The sequence below is a fragment of the Pterocles gutturalis genome, unplaced genomic scaffold, assembly GCF_000699245.1.
Source record: "Pterocles gutturalis isolate BGI_N339 unplaced genomic scaffold, ASM69924v1 scaffold13954, whole genome shotgun sequence".
Classification (NCBI taxonomy): Eukaryota; Metazoa; Chordata; class Aves; order Pterocliformes; family Pteroclidae; genus Pterocles; species Pterocles gutturalis.
This window is the reverse complement of record NW_010130871.1, coordinates 45,640-61,118: the sequence shown is the minus strand read 5'-3', so window position 1 is coordinate 61,118 and position 15,479 is coordinate 45,640. Positions and strand designations below refer to the sequence as shown.

Below are 15,479 nucleotides of genomic sequence, written 5' to 3'. Positions count from 1 at the left end.
CTTCGACACCGTGTCGCACAGCATTCTCCCCTGCCCCCTGGGCTGCCCTTTCTCCAGGTTGAACAGTCCCATCTCTCAGCCTCTCTTCATTATGCAAGATGCTCCAATCCCTTAGTCATCTTTGTGGCCCTTTGCTGGATTCACTCCACTATGTCCATGTTTCTCTCTTGCCCAGCAGTGAAACCAGCACTCCAGCTAGACCTCAGTAGGAAGGACATCCTTCCTCCATCTGTTGGCAGCACTGCTAATGCAGTCCAGGACGGTGTTGGCCTTCTTTGGCTTGAGAGTGCATTGCTGGCTCATGATCAGCTGCTTGTCCACCAGGACCCCCCAGGTCCTTCTCCATAGTGCTCCTTTTTAGCTGATCAGTCCCGGTGTGTACTGGTACATGGGATCATTGCTCTCCAGATGAAGGACTGAGCATTTCCCTTTGTTGGACTTGAAGAGATTCTTCTCTGCCCAATTTCCCAGCTTGATGAGGTCCCTTTGAATGACAACACGACCATCTGGTTTATCAGCCATTCCTTGTAGTTTGTATCGCCTGCAAACTTGCTGAGGGGGCACTCTGTCCCTGTGCGCAGGTCAGTAATGAAGATATTAGTTTTGGCCAAAGTATCAGCCCCTGGAGTAGACCACTAGCAACTGGCCACCACTGGTGCCACTGGTCACCACTCTCTGAGCCTGGTAGTTCACACCAGTTTTCAGCCCACCTCACTGTCAAACTCCACACTGTTGGACAGGGTTTATGTGTAAAACAATTTAAGTGTTGTCACATTTGATTGTTTTTTATAAGAAAAGGGGTTTCTATATGTTTTCATGTTGTAGTAATTGAAAGCCAATTTATTCAAGTTTAACAACGGATGCTATCTTCAGAAATTTACAGTGAAAGCTTGTTTCTTTTTGATAGTAAGATAACTTTCTTAATATGTTTATGTAATCACAGAGAACAGCAAGTGTTGTCTGACTCAAGGTGTGCTGTCTCATTGCATGTAACGCTATTCTTCTGTCATCTTTCTACTAATTTTTGAGTCCAGAGTTAACTTATTTTTTGGAACATCTTTACTGTGAACATACTGTTACCATATTATGACATAATCAGAATCAAGAGGAAACACTAATTAGTAAATCCACTGGTACAGAAAGGATGTATTTTAGAGTAGGAAAGAAATTATACAATGAGAACCACACAATAGTTTTGTGTGCACCTCTGCTATGTCTGAAAAAGGCCGTAAAATCATTCCTGGCATGTCTCATTGCTGGCAGAATTTTACATGTGGTCATGTAGAAAGCTGTCAGTGTTTTTGAGTGATAGGATAAATGTGACATTGCATAACAGCCTCTTCAGAAAGTCTGTCTGAGGGTTTGTGATAATGCTTCATACTGAAGTTTGGGCATTTTCACATTGTACAGTTGATTTTTATGGCCAGTGTCCTTTGGGCGGGGGGTCTCTCATCCTAATCCAATACAGAGTCAGTGACCTCGTCAGTGAGGTGAGGAAGGCAGCCTCTCCTTGTGTCTGCTTTCCAGCCCTGAAATTGGAGCTGACTGCTATGGGCAGTGCTTCCAGACTTCATGAGTGTTTGTTAAACCACTTTGAGGTCATGAGAAGGAAGGTGCTATAAAGTGTTTAGTTATTCTCTTTATGAAAATGTTTGTGGCAAAGGATTTTTTAACTTTTTCTGAGTAATATTTCCTAGCTAATCCTTGCTTTACCCTTTCTTCTCCCTCCTTCAGCTCATTTCCCCCACCCCAAAAAGAGCAGAGCTTGAAATATGAAGCTAAAAATTATGCTGACTTTTCTCAAAAAAACCCCAAAACAACCTCAAAAGCGAACCCACACCACCCAGTTTTTCATTATAGCATCCCTCTTCTTGGTTGTCACAAAACCTATTTACTACAAGAATATTGATAATTCACAGGTACTTTTCTTCTTGGAACAGATTAACATATTTATTAATCTGATTCTACTGGGATGTGCACGCTGCATTGCTCTGGCTTATTTACACTGCGGTGGTGGTGGTGGCAGTCTTTCATTCTGAGTTGTGCAGTGTAAGTTTGGTTATAAGCATAAAAGAAAATGAGATTGCTTTAGGAGTAAACTTTATTTGGGAAAGAAATTTGCTTTAGATATATGAGTGGTAGTAGAAGATGAAGTTCAGCAGAAAGTTTCTTCAGAAAACAAAAGGAGGATGTACCTCAAATATTACCTTGCTCTTTTCCTTTTTTAAAAAAGTATACATTTTGTTGTTTAAATGTAGATTGTAAATAATGGACCCTTATTTATCCCTGAATCATTTTAACTTCAGGCTTCCTGGGTTATGATCTTTGTTTGCAGTGTCAAGTCTGTGATGAGAAGTCAAAGATACTTAAAATATCTTAGCCAAGGAAATGTGCTACTGGCACAGCACCACAGTTACGTAGTACCTGGTTTACTTGATGAACTATTACAATTAACAGTCTGAAGGTTCTTACTTGATCACTTGGTTAATACAGGATAGTACTGGAATGAAGTTGTGGAAGAAACGGTGGTTTGTGCTCTCAGATCTGTGTCTCTTCTATTACAGAGGTAAGTTCTGCTCAGGAAAGCTTCATTTGCTGATTTTACTGGAAGCAGAGAAATTTTGACACACCACTCAAATGCAAGAAATAAGAAGCTGCTACTTAACTTAGTGGATTAAAATAGTTGTATAGCTGTCAATATCCAGGCCTGCTACTTGTATTTTTTTTTTTCTTTCTTAATTACCAATTTCACATAATTGCTTCCTGCCTATCAGGTATGCTCAAAGGGCAGACTCATTCACAGACGCCTCCTTTATTAAATTCTGGCTTGTAGTTTTCTCACTGCTTCTGTTGCTAGGAACTAAATATGCCAGGTTAAATCTAATTTTTCATGCAAATTAAGTAACTGAAACGGGGATAGGAAAGGGATAGTGCAGAGGAGCTGAAACTCTGCCTTTGGAATGATAAAGAGGATAGATATGCCTTTTGGGAATCTAATCAGTGTTCGTGAATACTTATAAAGTGAATGTTGTCCAATTCCATATGAGTAAAAGTCTCTGCTGTATCTGGAACAAAGAAATCTGTTAGTACCCTTATGTAGCTACATGAGACTTATTTTATGTGGGAAAAATTAGCTGCTTATAATTCTGGTCTAGAGATATGTATGTTAAAAAACTGATTCCTTCACCATTACAGATTATTAACTGTAGTACTTCTGAGGGGATAAACAAATGGGAATTGCGCATATGGAAATGTGTTCAATCCTGAAGTAAGGTGTACAACTGTGATAGTTTAAAGGAGGCTAAATACAAAGAAGATTGTAAAGCATGGCAAAATAGAGGAAAATAAACAGTTAAGGCCATCTGCAGCCTTAACTGCAGATGAAAGTGTAAAAAGGGTTTCAGTTTAGGTTGAGACTTTAGAATTGGTAGAAGTGGTGTTGATGCTATTGATGCTGAAAGCAGTGACTGATGAATTTAAGATGCTGTTCTGTTAAAGTGCATCATGGTTCTAATCTAATCAAGACAGATCAAGTCATGAAACATAAAAGCTCTGTAACTGTAACTGGTTTAGTCAACAAATTCAGAATTATTGAAATATAATCATTAGGCTTTGTTTCTTTACCGCATGAAGATAGCTGGATAAACCACTGCTGAGTCAAAATTAGGCTATAATTTCAGTCATGGAGGCATCGATGGTGATACAACTACACTGTATTTAGTTAAGTAGTCATTATATACACTGTGCTTTCTTAAATGGTTTCCTTATTTTAAACAAGTCTTCAGGTTCTCTCTTCCAAAGGTTCTAAAGAAAGTGCTGCTTTGTAGCTGCCTTAAGAACAGATTAAATTGACTTAAAACACTGCACATGAAGTATCTCAAAATAAAACAGAAAAAGCAATAAGCAAAACCAACAACAAATAAAACAAATCCGAACAGCTCTGTAATCTTACTTTTTCATTTCTACGTTAGTGTGGAAATACCAGCAGAATAGTCTAAATTGTTTACATGATAAGCTTAGCTTTTAGCTATCACTCACTAGTAAGCAGTTAAAACTTATAAACTGTAATTAAACATGTATAGTGATAGTCTTAAAGGTATTAGAAATGGCTACTAAAATGTAAAAAACTTGCACTCTAAGCCCTGTGCCTTTATTTTTTTGTTAATTCTGTCTCAGATATTGCAAAAATGGGAAGTGTGGAGCCATGCACTTACTCCCAGCACAAGCAGTGTTTCTGGTTGTGCTGTTGTGGTTGTCGGGGTTGTTTTGGTTTTGTTTTTTGGTTTTGTTAGTAAATCTTACTGAACTTTTACAATGTGTTATAACGTTAGCAGCTTAAATCTGATAGATCAAAAGAAAAATTATTTCATTTTTTCAGAGCTTAAAGAATACTCTTTTTTTCTGTTTCATGGAGGGATAAAAGACTGCCCACCTTCATATTGGAGCCTTGTTGTTGCAACAAATAGAAGATCTTAGAGCTGGTCAGAAGCTCAGCTATTTTTCTCTTGTATTATTCATACACCAAATACAAGTAAAGATGGGTATAGGGCAGTGTAATGTGTAGATGAAAGCTAGTCTGATGGGAAACAGATTTTTAAAATCTGGAAATGGAATGTAGCAGTATGTCTTCAACAAAGACCGAAGTCCTCCAGACATGCAGCTGTTCAGTGGAACGAAAATGCTTAATGCTTTTATATGGCAATAGTGGGTGTGACTTAGTCATAAATCAAAGTATAATCTAGCAGAAGAAAGGAATTTTTCCCCAAAATAGCAGTCCAAATAAAGTAAACCCCAACATTTGCCATGCATTCTGGGACAGGGGAAAAAAAGGCAGATTTTTGTGTGTTTATGGCTAGCATGGAGTAAATATTTAAGAGGGGGAGATGCAATGGTTTCAGGCATACTTATGAGTACAGTTGAGTACCTGAAAGTAAATCTACTCCATTTCTTTTCTACCTTTTAATTGGAATAACTTTATACTCAGTTCTCAATTAAATAACTGTCCAAGAAGGCATGATTTTTACATCTAACATGTTATGTAATGCTAATATGGCTGGGCAGAGCTTTCACCATATGAATAAATTAAATGAAAGTTGTGGCTTGTCAGAATTTAGTGAGTAAACGAGGACCAGGAAAAGATTTTTAAAGCCAGGTATAAGAGGTAGTCCTTTCTTGCTTTTTACATGTATTTTAATTGTAACAGTATAACTTTTCCATGCTTGAAACTTTGGAATATCTGTGTTTTCATCTTAATTTCATAGATACATAGTCATTTGTTGTGGGTGGTATCTTCAACTAAGAAAAGTGTTATGGGGAACAGTCTCCTAAGATGCTGGTTGGTAACAGAAACTCTGTATCTGAAATACAATTAAGATTGACTTTGTGCATTGCATCCAATTGTTCCTTTATTAAAGTATAGTTGGATTTAAGAGCTGGTTATTCCTTACAATTAATATGTCAATTTATTATTGCAATGTATTGTTCTAAATTTTTTTAAAATATAATGTTCTCAAAAAAGGGTGTTTGGTTTGGAGAATTTTTGTTTGCTTTTTGCAAATGATCTGAAACATATGCATTCTTATGAATAGAATGTAATTGAGTACATACTGTTCATGGGAATTATAGCAGTCTCATAGCTTAATATGCCTGATATCAGAAGAGGAGTGTGCAAATTTTCTCAAAGTCTAACAATCCTAAACAGGATTTAAAAATACACCTGCTCTCATGGGTATTTGCAATTTTTGCTGAGCAGGCAATAGGTAGCAGATATTGTTGTTGTTACTGAATTAGAGGTCTGACTTCCATCTGCTTTTCAGCTTTGAAGTCATATGCAGGTACACACTGATCCCCAGAAAAAACCCTAGATGAAGCTATTTGTGGCGTTTTCCGTAACACAGGAGATTCCATAAGGTAGCTCACAGCTGCCGCTCTCAGGAGGGTTTTTTATGCTTGTCCATCTTGGGGAAAAAGTTGAAGGTGGCCATATTCAAATGGCCTCGATTTCACAGTGCTTAGCAGGTTTTTGGGGGTGCACACTTGTGTGGTGGCGGGTTCTGTGGCACGTGTTGGCAGAGAGGGACTGCACAGTGGCTGTTGTGGACTGCACACTTGTGAGACTGTGTATACAGGCACCTACGTAGCAAGTCAGTCTGGCTTTCTGATCCTGTAAGGCATTTTCTTCTGAGGTAAACTTGTGACTGGTCTTTTAAGTGCAGAGTTTCACTGAAGGGTCTGAATACAAGTATTATGTCCCAAAACACTTTGTTTCTCTGATCAAAGAATATACATTCACAGATGAGAAAGAAGAAGGGATACTAGGTAGCATACTTCTACCTAGTTTTCAGATATCTGTGCTTTCTCCTGAGGACCATATTAACCGCAAATATGCCTTTAAGGTAAGAGAATCAAATTTTCAGTTTAATTTTATGTCTGAAAGCACAATAGTCTAGTGAACAGAACTAATTTTACTGAGAATTGACAAACAGGATTGACAAATAGCTTCTAAGACTGATTTTTGCAGAATACAGTAGCAGAGGATTCAGGTATTTAGCCTGAGGTAAATGCAGACATAATTACTAGAATAAGAAAATGGATGAATATCACTTACTATTAGTCTTTTATTTTTGGTTCATGGATCTTAAATACTGTGTGGTGTTTTAGAATTGTAAACTGTGTCTGCAGCTAGACTTATACCACTACTGAAAGTTCTTTAGTTATTTAAACAAGAAGTGTCTTTACATATAGATAAAAATAAGGGTTTATTATCACTGAAATCACAATATTACATGAGTCATTGTTAGGAGTGTTTCACAGCTAATCTTTTTAATCATTATATAAATCACTCTACTAAATATTTTCTCTTGACCTCTGTTTTGTTTTATGGCTCTTCTTTTGGCCTCCTGAGCAACACATAATTTATTTGCTGTGGTAAGTACAAATTAAAACTTACTGTGTCATCCAGACTGCAAAGATCTATGCCAAAATCTTATTTATAATCATTATATTAATTTACATTAATGGATAGTTAAGACCATTTTAATAGATTGAATAAATTTAAGGGCTTTTTAATTAGTGTATTAACGATGAAGCATCTATGATTGAAAATTATAGGCAATTATTTTGAAAATATGAATGCAGTTGTAAGGGATGAAAAGAGAAAGGGGGGCAGCAGTGACAGAGAAACATTGACAGAGAAAATATGAATGCACTTGTAAGGGACGAAAAGAGAAATGGGGACAACAGTGACAGGGATACATTGAAGTATTTCTTCTGATATTTTTTCTGATAATATTATTTGCAGAAATATTATTAGAGAAAACATTAGAGCAAGTATACAGTAACATTATTTACCTCTTTTCTTTTACAGAATCTTACATTTTTATTGCAATGTCCATGTCATTTCCAATCAGGCAGCTCATCCAAACATGAGGACCTATTATTTCTGCACAGATACAGGCAAGGAAATGGAGTTGTGGATGAAAGCTATGACAGATGCAGCACTTGTGCAGACAGAGCCCGTGAAAAGGTAATGTGGATTTTCAAAACAGTGGCACAGTGCATTTCTTCGTATTTAGTTTGAATTATTTAAATGAGAGGGCATACCTTAAAATACAATGTAAATTGTCTGAAGTAATTTCTCCTTATATTGTAGAAGCCTTACTAATTTAACAATGTTGGAACAAATTTTCAAGTAGTAAAAATTAAGTTCTGTTCTGAATATGGAAAGGGCTAGTGGACAAAAACTTGACTAGTTGCTTTAGCCAGTGGCATCAGAAGAAGTGCAATGGCAAGTACTATGTGCAGGCATGGTTGACTTCCCCTGCCTTCCTGACTGAGCAGCAATAGCAGCTCAACTGGTCCTAGTCTTTGTCTCAAATTTGTCATAAGTCTCAAATTCACAACCGTAGTTTCTGGCTAAATTAAACAGCTGCACCTATGGGCAACGTGCAGGGTGCCATTCTTGTTCAGCATTAAGCTGTCATCAAATTTATACTGACCTGATCTGGAGCCTTGCCCTTTATGGAATCACACAGAGTCCCAGAATGGTTTGGGCTGGAAAAGACCTTGGAGATCATCGAGTTCCAACCCCCCCTGCCCAGGACAGGGACACCTCCCACTAGACCTGCTTTCCGCCCCGTTAGTAACACAACTCGTGGTATTAGCATCCCATAACCCCAATTTTTCGGCTTCCATGGCCCAGTATTTTCTGATGTACCTGAGTTCCTACGTATCCATGTATGTTTTATGTATCTGTGTGTTAACAATGAAAAGCAAGTTATCACTGGAAGCCTTGTGTTCTCAGAAACCCAATATTGCCTGTTGCTGTCTATCCAGTAAGAGTTGTTTTCTCTCTGAATATTATCCTTTGGGTTGGCTCCATGTCATCAATATTGGAAACCCTATCAATGGAAAACTTAAAAGCTCCTCATTATTGATGACACAGAAATTATTGCTGATGACTGCTGGCACTTGATCTACTTCTGCGCTCTGTTAGTTCCTGCTACACTGGAGCTAAATGAACAGCAGCAATGCTGAGAACTTTCACATTTAGAAAAAAAAGAAAAAAAGGTTAAAAAATTCCATAGACATAGATACCAAAGAAGAGAAAGGAACAATTTTTGTGGCAGAGTGAGAACACTGAACTTGTCAAAATACAAGCAGTCTTTCTGAATTTTGCATCACTAGTGCAAGTCATTCCTGTTAACTTGTTCCTGACATTTCTGTATCCCATGTTCCCGTATGGTGCTGCCAGAGGCATAAAATGGAATGCAGAATGATTAGACACTTCTAGTTGTACATGTTTTAACGTCTTGTGAGCTTCTCAGTCAAATGTAGTGAAACTTTCACTTACATGAATCTATGGGGCATTCAGAAGGATAGTAAACTCAGAACACTTTTAAACTTGTACCCATGCAACTGCTCAGTCATTAATCTTAAACAAAAGGTTGAAATCTTAGCTTTTGTCTCTAACATCTTTTAAATACCTAGATAACAGATGAAGTATTTCATTCTTTGCATTGGACAGCGTAGTGAAATAGCTTCGTAATAAAATATGTTGTTCTCTGTACTATGGAAAAATAACATGTGTGCTTCAAGCTCTCCGCTGTCATGTTTGTTTTTCCCAAAATCACTGAAAATAAAAGATTTCAGCTTGTAGAAAGGAGGAGTGGTAGGTCCAATTACCACACTGAAATTTGATAGTCAGCTATGTATGATTTCATATTATATATGAAGATGTTATGTTCTTTGTCTGCTGTAACCCTCCTCTTGTTGGGGATCAACAGATGATATGGGGAAGGGATGAGCAGAGTAAGAGAGAGCATAAGCAAGTAGATACTTAGTAGTATTTTCACCTTTTAATTTCTTTGTTCAGAGCTTTTAAGAGATTGCACTGAAAAGAATGGTGTTACCTTGACAAAATAAAATATCTCATTTATCTTAGTGAATAATAAACTTAATCTGAAAAATGAGTTTTGGTTCGTTGTAATTGTTAAGTGTATTGCAGATAGCTGTGGTAGCTTACAGATGGAGAATGACTAAACCAAATCAGATCCACTTCACTCAGACAAAAGTCATGTATTGATTTTATAAGCACTTCATAGGGGGAGTAATACTGAAGTGGGCCATTCTGAATCTCTTTGAACCAGTTAAATGACCTTTATTTGATGTGTGCAACACTGTGAAGATTGAATGTTTGAAGAGGACATCTTTATAGCAGAAAAGAATTAATGTGAGAAAGGTACATCTCCATCTGACAGAGCCTCCTTAATAGGTGTGGTCTTCATAGTCTCTCCTGTAATAGTCAATGCTCTATAGAAGGTATTTGGTACACCTCATTATATAAACAGATGTTACATTATTGCTTGTTGCATTTCTTTTAACATAAGAAGCAATCCAAGATGGTCATGTAAATATGCTTCTTTTTTTGGGCAGTTTGCTAATACAGCTGTACAGTCGTGTTTGGTGCCTCGGAGCCTAAAAAGACTCATAATGAGCTCACCCTGGCACTTGGCGCAGCTTGCAAGCTAGTTGTCCTTCCTTGGATGCAGTGCCACGGCTGCTCTAACGAGACGATTGTGCAGTCTGCTGCCGTGAAGGGTGTTCCAGCCTCCCAGAATGCTTGGCCATGCACTCCTATCCCCTTCTTTCAGCCATAGCGCCTGTTTCTGCACTGACATCTGCCTGTTTCAGGTGTCTGACAGCTTATAGGCAAATGGTGGGGATTCCCAGTGCAGCTGAACTTATCTTACACTTTTCATCCAGCTATGCTCCTGCAATCTGCCTTGCATTGCTTTGGGTGCTTATCTTACTCCTTGGTGAATCAGTGTAATACACTAAATGAGTAGAAAAGCACTCAACAGCAAAATCGGTAGTTTTTGGCCTGGATATCACAGGCAGAACAGGCTTGCTAACAGCCAAAACAAGTGTCAGAAAAGCAATAAGAAAGGTGACTTATGTAACACCATCTTGTTTTAATTCAGGCAAGAAACCCTAGAACGAAACAGAAGTAGATGTGACTTCTTTGAAAAGTTCGGTAGTAGTCTTGAAAAAATTACTTGAGAGAAAATACATTTCAAGACCAGTGAAGTCTCAGAGACTTTCATGTCTGTTAGCTATAATAAGGAAGAAAATCCTTCAGACATCTGCTTTCTAAAGAATCCATCTTTTGGCTATCAAACCAGTTCTTAAAATGAACCATGTAGCAGGATATGATCTTATTCAGAAGAAATACTGTTTCTTCCTTCTAAAAATCTGTTAAGTATTAAGTATTGTATTACCTCATCTCTAACCTAAAGTTTGGCACGCACGTAGCTCTAAGCATAAATGATTTTGGTTCAGTCAAATTCAGCCAGTGCCTTTGTTTCTCAGTCCTGTTTCTTTGAGAGGGTCTAACATTGGTACTGAGTACAGTGTTCTAACAGACTAGATACTTAAGATACGATAGCTAGAGTTATTAAGAAGCTACTTCCTTAAATATTTGTGCAAGCTGATGTTGAGCCACTCTTATGTGCTTGTTAATATAAATTGCCTGATGATAAGTCACAGCTTTTACAGTACAGTTCTTTAAATCTGGAAATCAAGGTACTTAGTTGCTTGTGATACTCTGGAAATCCAAACACAACAATCTGTTGAATGTTTCAGCTTTAAATATTTTCAGAGCTACAATCTGTATTTTTATTTTTCTGAGGATATGGGTTCCTTGGAGAGAAAAAGAGGTAAAAAGAATACTTAAAACAGTAAGTTGTGGGGGTTTTGGCCAGTTTTCCATAAAATATTCTTACTTTCCACATATAGTTAGACACATAACACAGAAATGAGATACTGAGGAGAGAAAATAAAAATGCAACCATTTCTTTTAGAACTGGTCTGCAGTCACAGCAGAAACACTATTCTGATGTATAACTGCAGGGAGGACAAATATTATTTGGTTCTATTGACTTAACTGTAATTAATCCTTTCTAAACTTTTTTGTTTTAATTTTACCTAGATGGTAAATTCAAGTTTAATAATGTACTGAGACCTATCAAAATAATTGAACACAAATACTTTTCTCAGTGATGAACAGTATAAGCTTATGATTCAAAATACGATTTCAAACAACCTCTAAGGATTAGCAAAACATTTTACTCACTCCATGTTGTATGACTGCAGACTACAGTTAAGTTGTGTCTGTGAGTACTGATTGCTTGCTTGTGTTTGTAGATGCTAATATCCACCAACATACTGATTTATCATTTTTACCCTAAATGCTGATTTCTCTACTCTCCCATGTTTAAGAGCATCATTATTCTATCCTTTCACTGTCAGCTGTGTATGCCAGAGCCTGTGTTTCTTCCAAGTGATGCAGCATGTACTAAGAAAAGACTGTGTTTTTTTTTTATTTTTTCCTCCTAGTGTAGTTGCTGTCCCTGAACAGCGTGAGCTAAGCTGCCAAAAAAGCACTTGTTAGCATAACGACATCCACTGTGGGGGTTTACCGACATCACTGTATTTGGAAAAGATGGCTTTTTCTCTTCAAATGCTTCTGCCTGTTTTTTTTAAATCAGTCTTCATGTCTGTCTGATACTTGATTACATGCCTCCCTCATCCCCCTTTCAGAATTACTTATTCATATAAAACAGCAGAAAATAGTACTTTTTAGTAATGTGTTGCTGTACCATACTTATTATTCCTGTTTTGTTTTAGAAACCTATAAATTGCATTTAAGTATATGCTGGAACATTTATGTTCGTTACTCATTCTCTTTTGTCTTCTCCCTCTCCCGTCCTCAAAATACCCAGCAAGTCTTGCTGAATGTCTTTGAGAACCAGATATAGATACGAAGCCAAATAGGAATAAGGATTTGTGTTTCTTAGGTTTACCTATTAGTTTCTGATCATTCTTTCCCAAGTGGATCCTTTGCTGTGGAAAGAGATCTCTTGCTCACACCAAGTTGACTGATCTGATGCACAAAGGAGAGCCCAGAAGTCTATTTGAATGTCAGTCATTCAGCCTCTATGCCATCACAAAGAATGTCAAATATAAATGCTTGGCTCTGCTGTGTATAGCCATAGTAACAAGTGGTGCAGCATAGAGATAGCATGGAAAAGCAATTCTGTGATTTTGCGGTTTGTTGTTTTTTAATTAAGATCTGCAGTGGAAAGTACTATGATCGTGTGAATCGAACACTGTGCCAAGTCTTGACTTTGCCACCTAACTGATGAATGTTCTTAGAGACGCAGAGATCCTCCCTCTGCACCACAGATTTTCCATCTGTAAAGTGGCAACTGCTTCTCTGCTGGAAAGTACCTTGAGAAAGATTGGTATAAAGTGCTATATAAGGGGACAGGTGGTACTATTGAGGCATGTTGTGTATATTGATGCCCATGTTTAGGATTATTTGGAAGGTAGTCCTTACATTCATTTGTAAACTCTTGAGTGCTGTCTGAAAACTGAAATTTTTACACCTTATTTTGACTTGAAAATTGTGGTAAATTGAGTTTTTCATTCACTTTCCTGTTTGGAAAATTCCTTTAGTTTGTGCTAGAACACTGGATAGTACAGTTTTGAGGTGGGAGGGAGAAGATGATACAGTTTTTTTTTGCCCGAAGAAACCTAGGCAGAAATATTTGGTCTTGGGAACATTTTAAAGTCTTGGGGGAAAAAAATAAAAAGAAAACACCTCACTTTTATATTGCGTTAGGAGTTTAGCACAGCATTTCTTTGCTGATACTTGGAAATTATGTAAAAGATGACACAGGTATAGCAGTTCCACCACATCTGTCCTCCCCCACAGAAGTCTACATTAAAACTGGTGCTGCATTGAGATATTTTTCTCCAAAAGTAATGGTTGGCAGAAATGTTACCCTCTCCTTTCTGGTAGCAGAAAACATCAGATGTATCTAACCTCTGCATATAATAGTGATGTATGAGAAAGAGACACTGTTTAAAAATAAAGCTGATGCATATAGCCGAAGAGATGCTCATGTTAGATTAGTGGTATGAGTATTTTAATTTGCAATATGTTTGACATGTGTGTACGCTTTCACGTCAGCACCTCAGGAATAATCACTGAAAGAAAAGGACTATTTTGAGATACTTAGATTAATAGAGTGAATTTTGGAGGACTTTTATAACACTACGAAGTATCAAGCAGAGATTGGGATCATCACAGCTGTGTCAGGAAGAGGCATGGGGGAAAAAAATCACACCCTTCGTTAACATGCGAAGTGCATGAGTATTTCATTCTAACTCATGCAATACGCAGAGGACATTGGTGTCCCACTGTTTCTGACTGAGACATTTGAAATGGTGTATTTGTCAAGGCAGGAGTCTCTTGATTCCTTTCACATCATGGAGAATTCATAGCAACAGTAGGGTGGTAATGGGAGGTGCATTTAAAATTGTCCAACATTGTTAGCAGTGGGGAGTATTTTGAAAAGGACCTTACAGTTTTCAGTCCTTTAAATATGCTGGGATTCTGTCCCAAACAGTTGTTGGCCTGTTGGGAATTTATGGCTTAAATAATCTGTTGGGGCAGTGTAGGTTTGTTGGACATTGAACCTGCATGTTAAGGACAGGGTAAGCAGAAATGCTTACAGCTGTGTGCGTAGTTACTCGGAACTAGAGCATTTTTCAGAGGAGTGGTCATACTTGTTCTCTTGGTCAGTTGTGTATGTGGTGGCCTTTTTGCACACAGATAAGGCACTTGAACTGGACACAGTTGTAAAGATGAATAATGTATTTGCAAAAAAAGATGCAAAACAGTGTGAAAGGTTGATTTGACAGTCTTAAAACAAAGTTTTGTTCTTGGTTTGGCTTTATACAGAGATGTAATCTTAAAGAATTATATCTCTTCCTCTTCTTTCCTCTTGTACTAAAAAATGTTGATCAAAGCATTTTAGGTGTTTTGGTTTTTTTCCTAGTAAACTGAAAAAAAATTGTTACTATCTGAGCTGGATGTTCAGTTCATGTCGAAGTATGCAAAAAGATAAAGCTTCTTGACATTTTTTAAATTTAAAAAGAAGATAGATAATAGAGCTGCAAACATTGAGTGGTTGTGTAAGTACTGTAAAGCAGTAACTGTTTTAAAAATATCATTATTTTTGTGGTATAGTTCCCTAAGTCAGCAGCTATTTTCCCCCTTAAAATTAGAGAAGCCACAGTTATTTTCCACTAAATGTATGCCAGCCAAAGTGATAACATAGCAGAGAAACCTAATTGATGCCAGTGACCATGAAAAGTTGTTTGCTTTCTTTAAAGGAGCTCATTATATGTTAAATTCAGCAGTATTGTGAATCACAAGCTGGTCAGCAATGTAATCTGCTACCATTTTTAAAGATGGCTTTAAAAGTCATCTGAATTTCAGGCTGTTGACATCTGGAAGCTGTATCTCTTAAGAGAGACAATGAATATTTTTACTGTTTGAATGTCCAGCCCGCCAGGGACTGAGCATCCACTTCTTCAGAACCTGGCTTTATTTCCTCTTGTGCACATTTTTTCTAGGGGGTTAATTTGAAGTTGGCTTAAAAAATTTACCCCATGTTATAAATGCTTTTAAAATTAAAAATAAATAGAGAACCGTGGAAGAAAAGGCAATCCCAAGCACGAATACAGGCTGGGTGGAGAATGGATAGAGAGCAGCTCTGAGGAGAAGGACTTGGGGGTATTGGTGGATGAGAAGCTGAACATGAGCCGGCAGTGTGCACTTGCAGCCCAGAAGGCCAACCGTGTCCTGGGCTGCATCAAAAGAAGCATTAGCAGCAGGTCGAAGGAGGTGATTCTCCCCCTCTACTCTGCTCTCGTGAGACCCCACCTGGAGTACTGTGTTCAGCTGTGGGGCCCCCAACATAAAAAAGACCTGGACCTGTTGGAGCGAGTCCAGAGGAGAGCCACAAAATTGGTCAGAGGGCTGGAGGAGAGGCTGAGAGAGTTGGGGTTATTCAGCCTGGAGAAAAGAAGGCTCCGAGGAGACCTGATAGCAGCCTACAGGAGAGATG

At 37.8% G+C, this 15,479-nt stretch overlaps 1 protein-coding gene across 1 annotated transcript in view; it reads left to right on the top strand.

Annotated features, from left to right (window-relative positions):
* Positions 1-2,493: 2,493 nt before the first annotated feature.
* Positions 2,494-15,479, top strand: part of PLEKHA5 (pleckstrin homology domain containing, family A member 5) — a gene marked incomplete at its 5' end in the record, with an annotated part of 58,432 nt that continues 45,446 nt past the window's right edge. The window contains 3 exons of the mRNA XM_010080393.1: positions 2,494-2,566; positions 6,295-6,395; positions 7,410-7,525. Of these exons, the coding sequence (XP_010078695.1) occupies positions 2,494-2,566; positions 6,295-6,395; positions 7,410-7,525 (290 nt within the window). The remainder of the gene's footprint in view (positions 2,567-6,294; positions 6,396-7,409; positions 7,526-15,479) is intronic.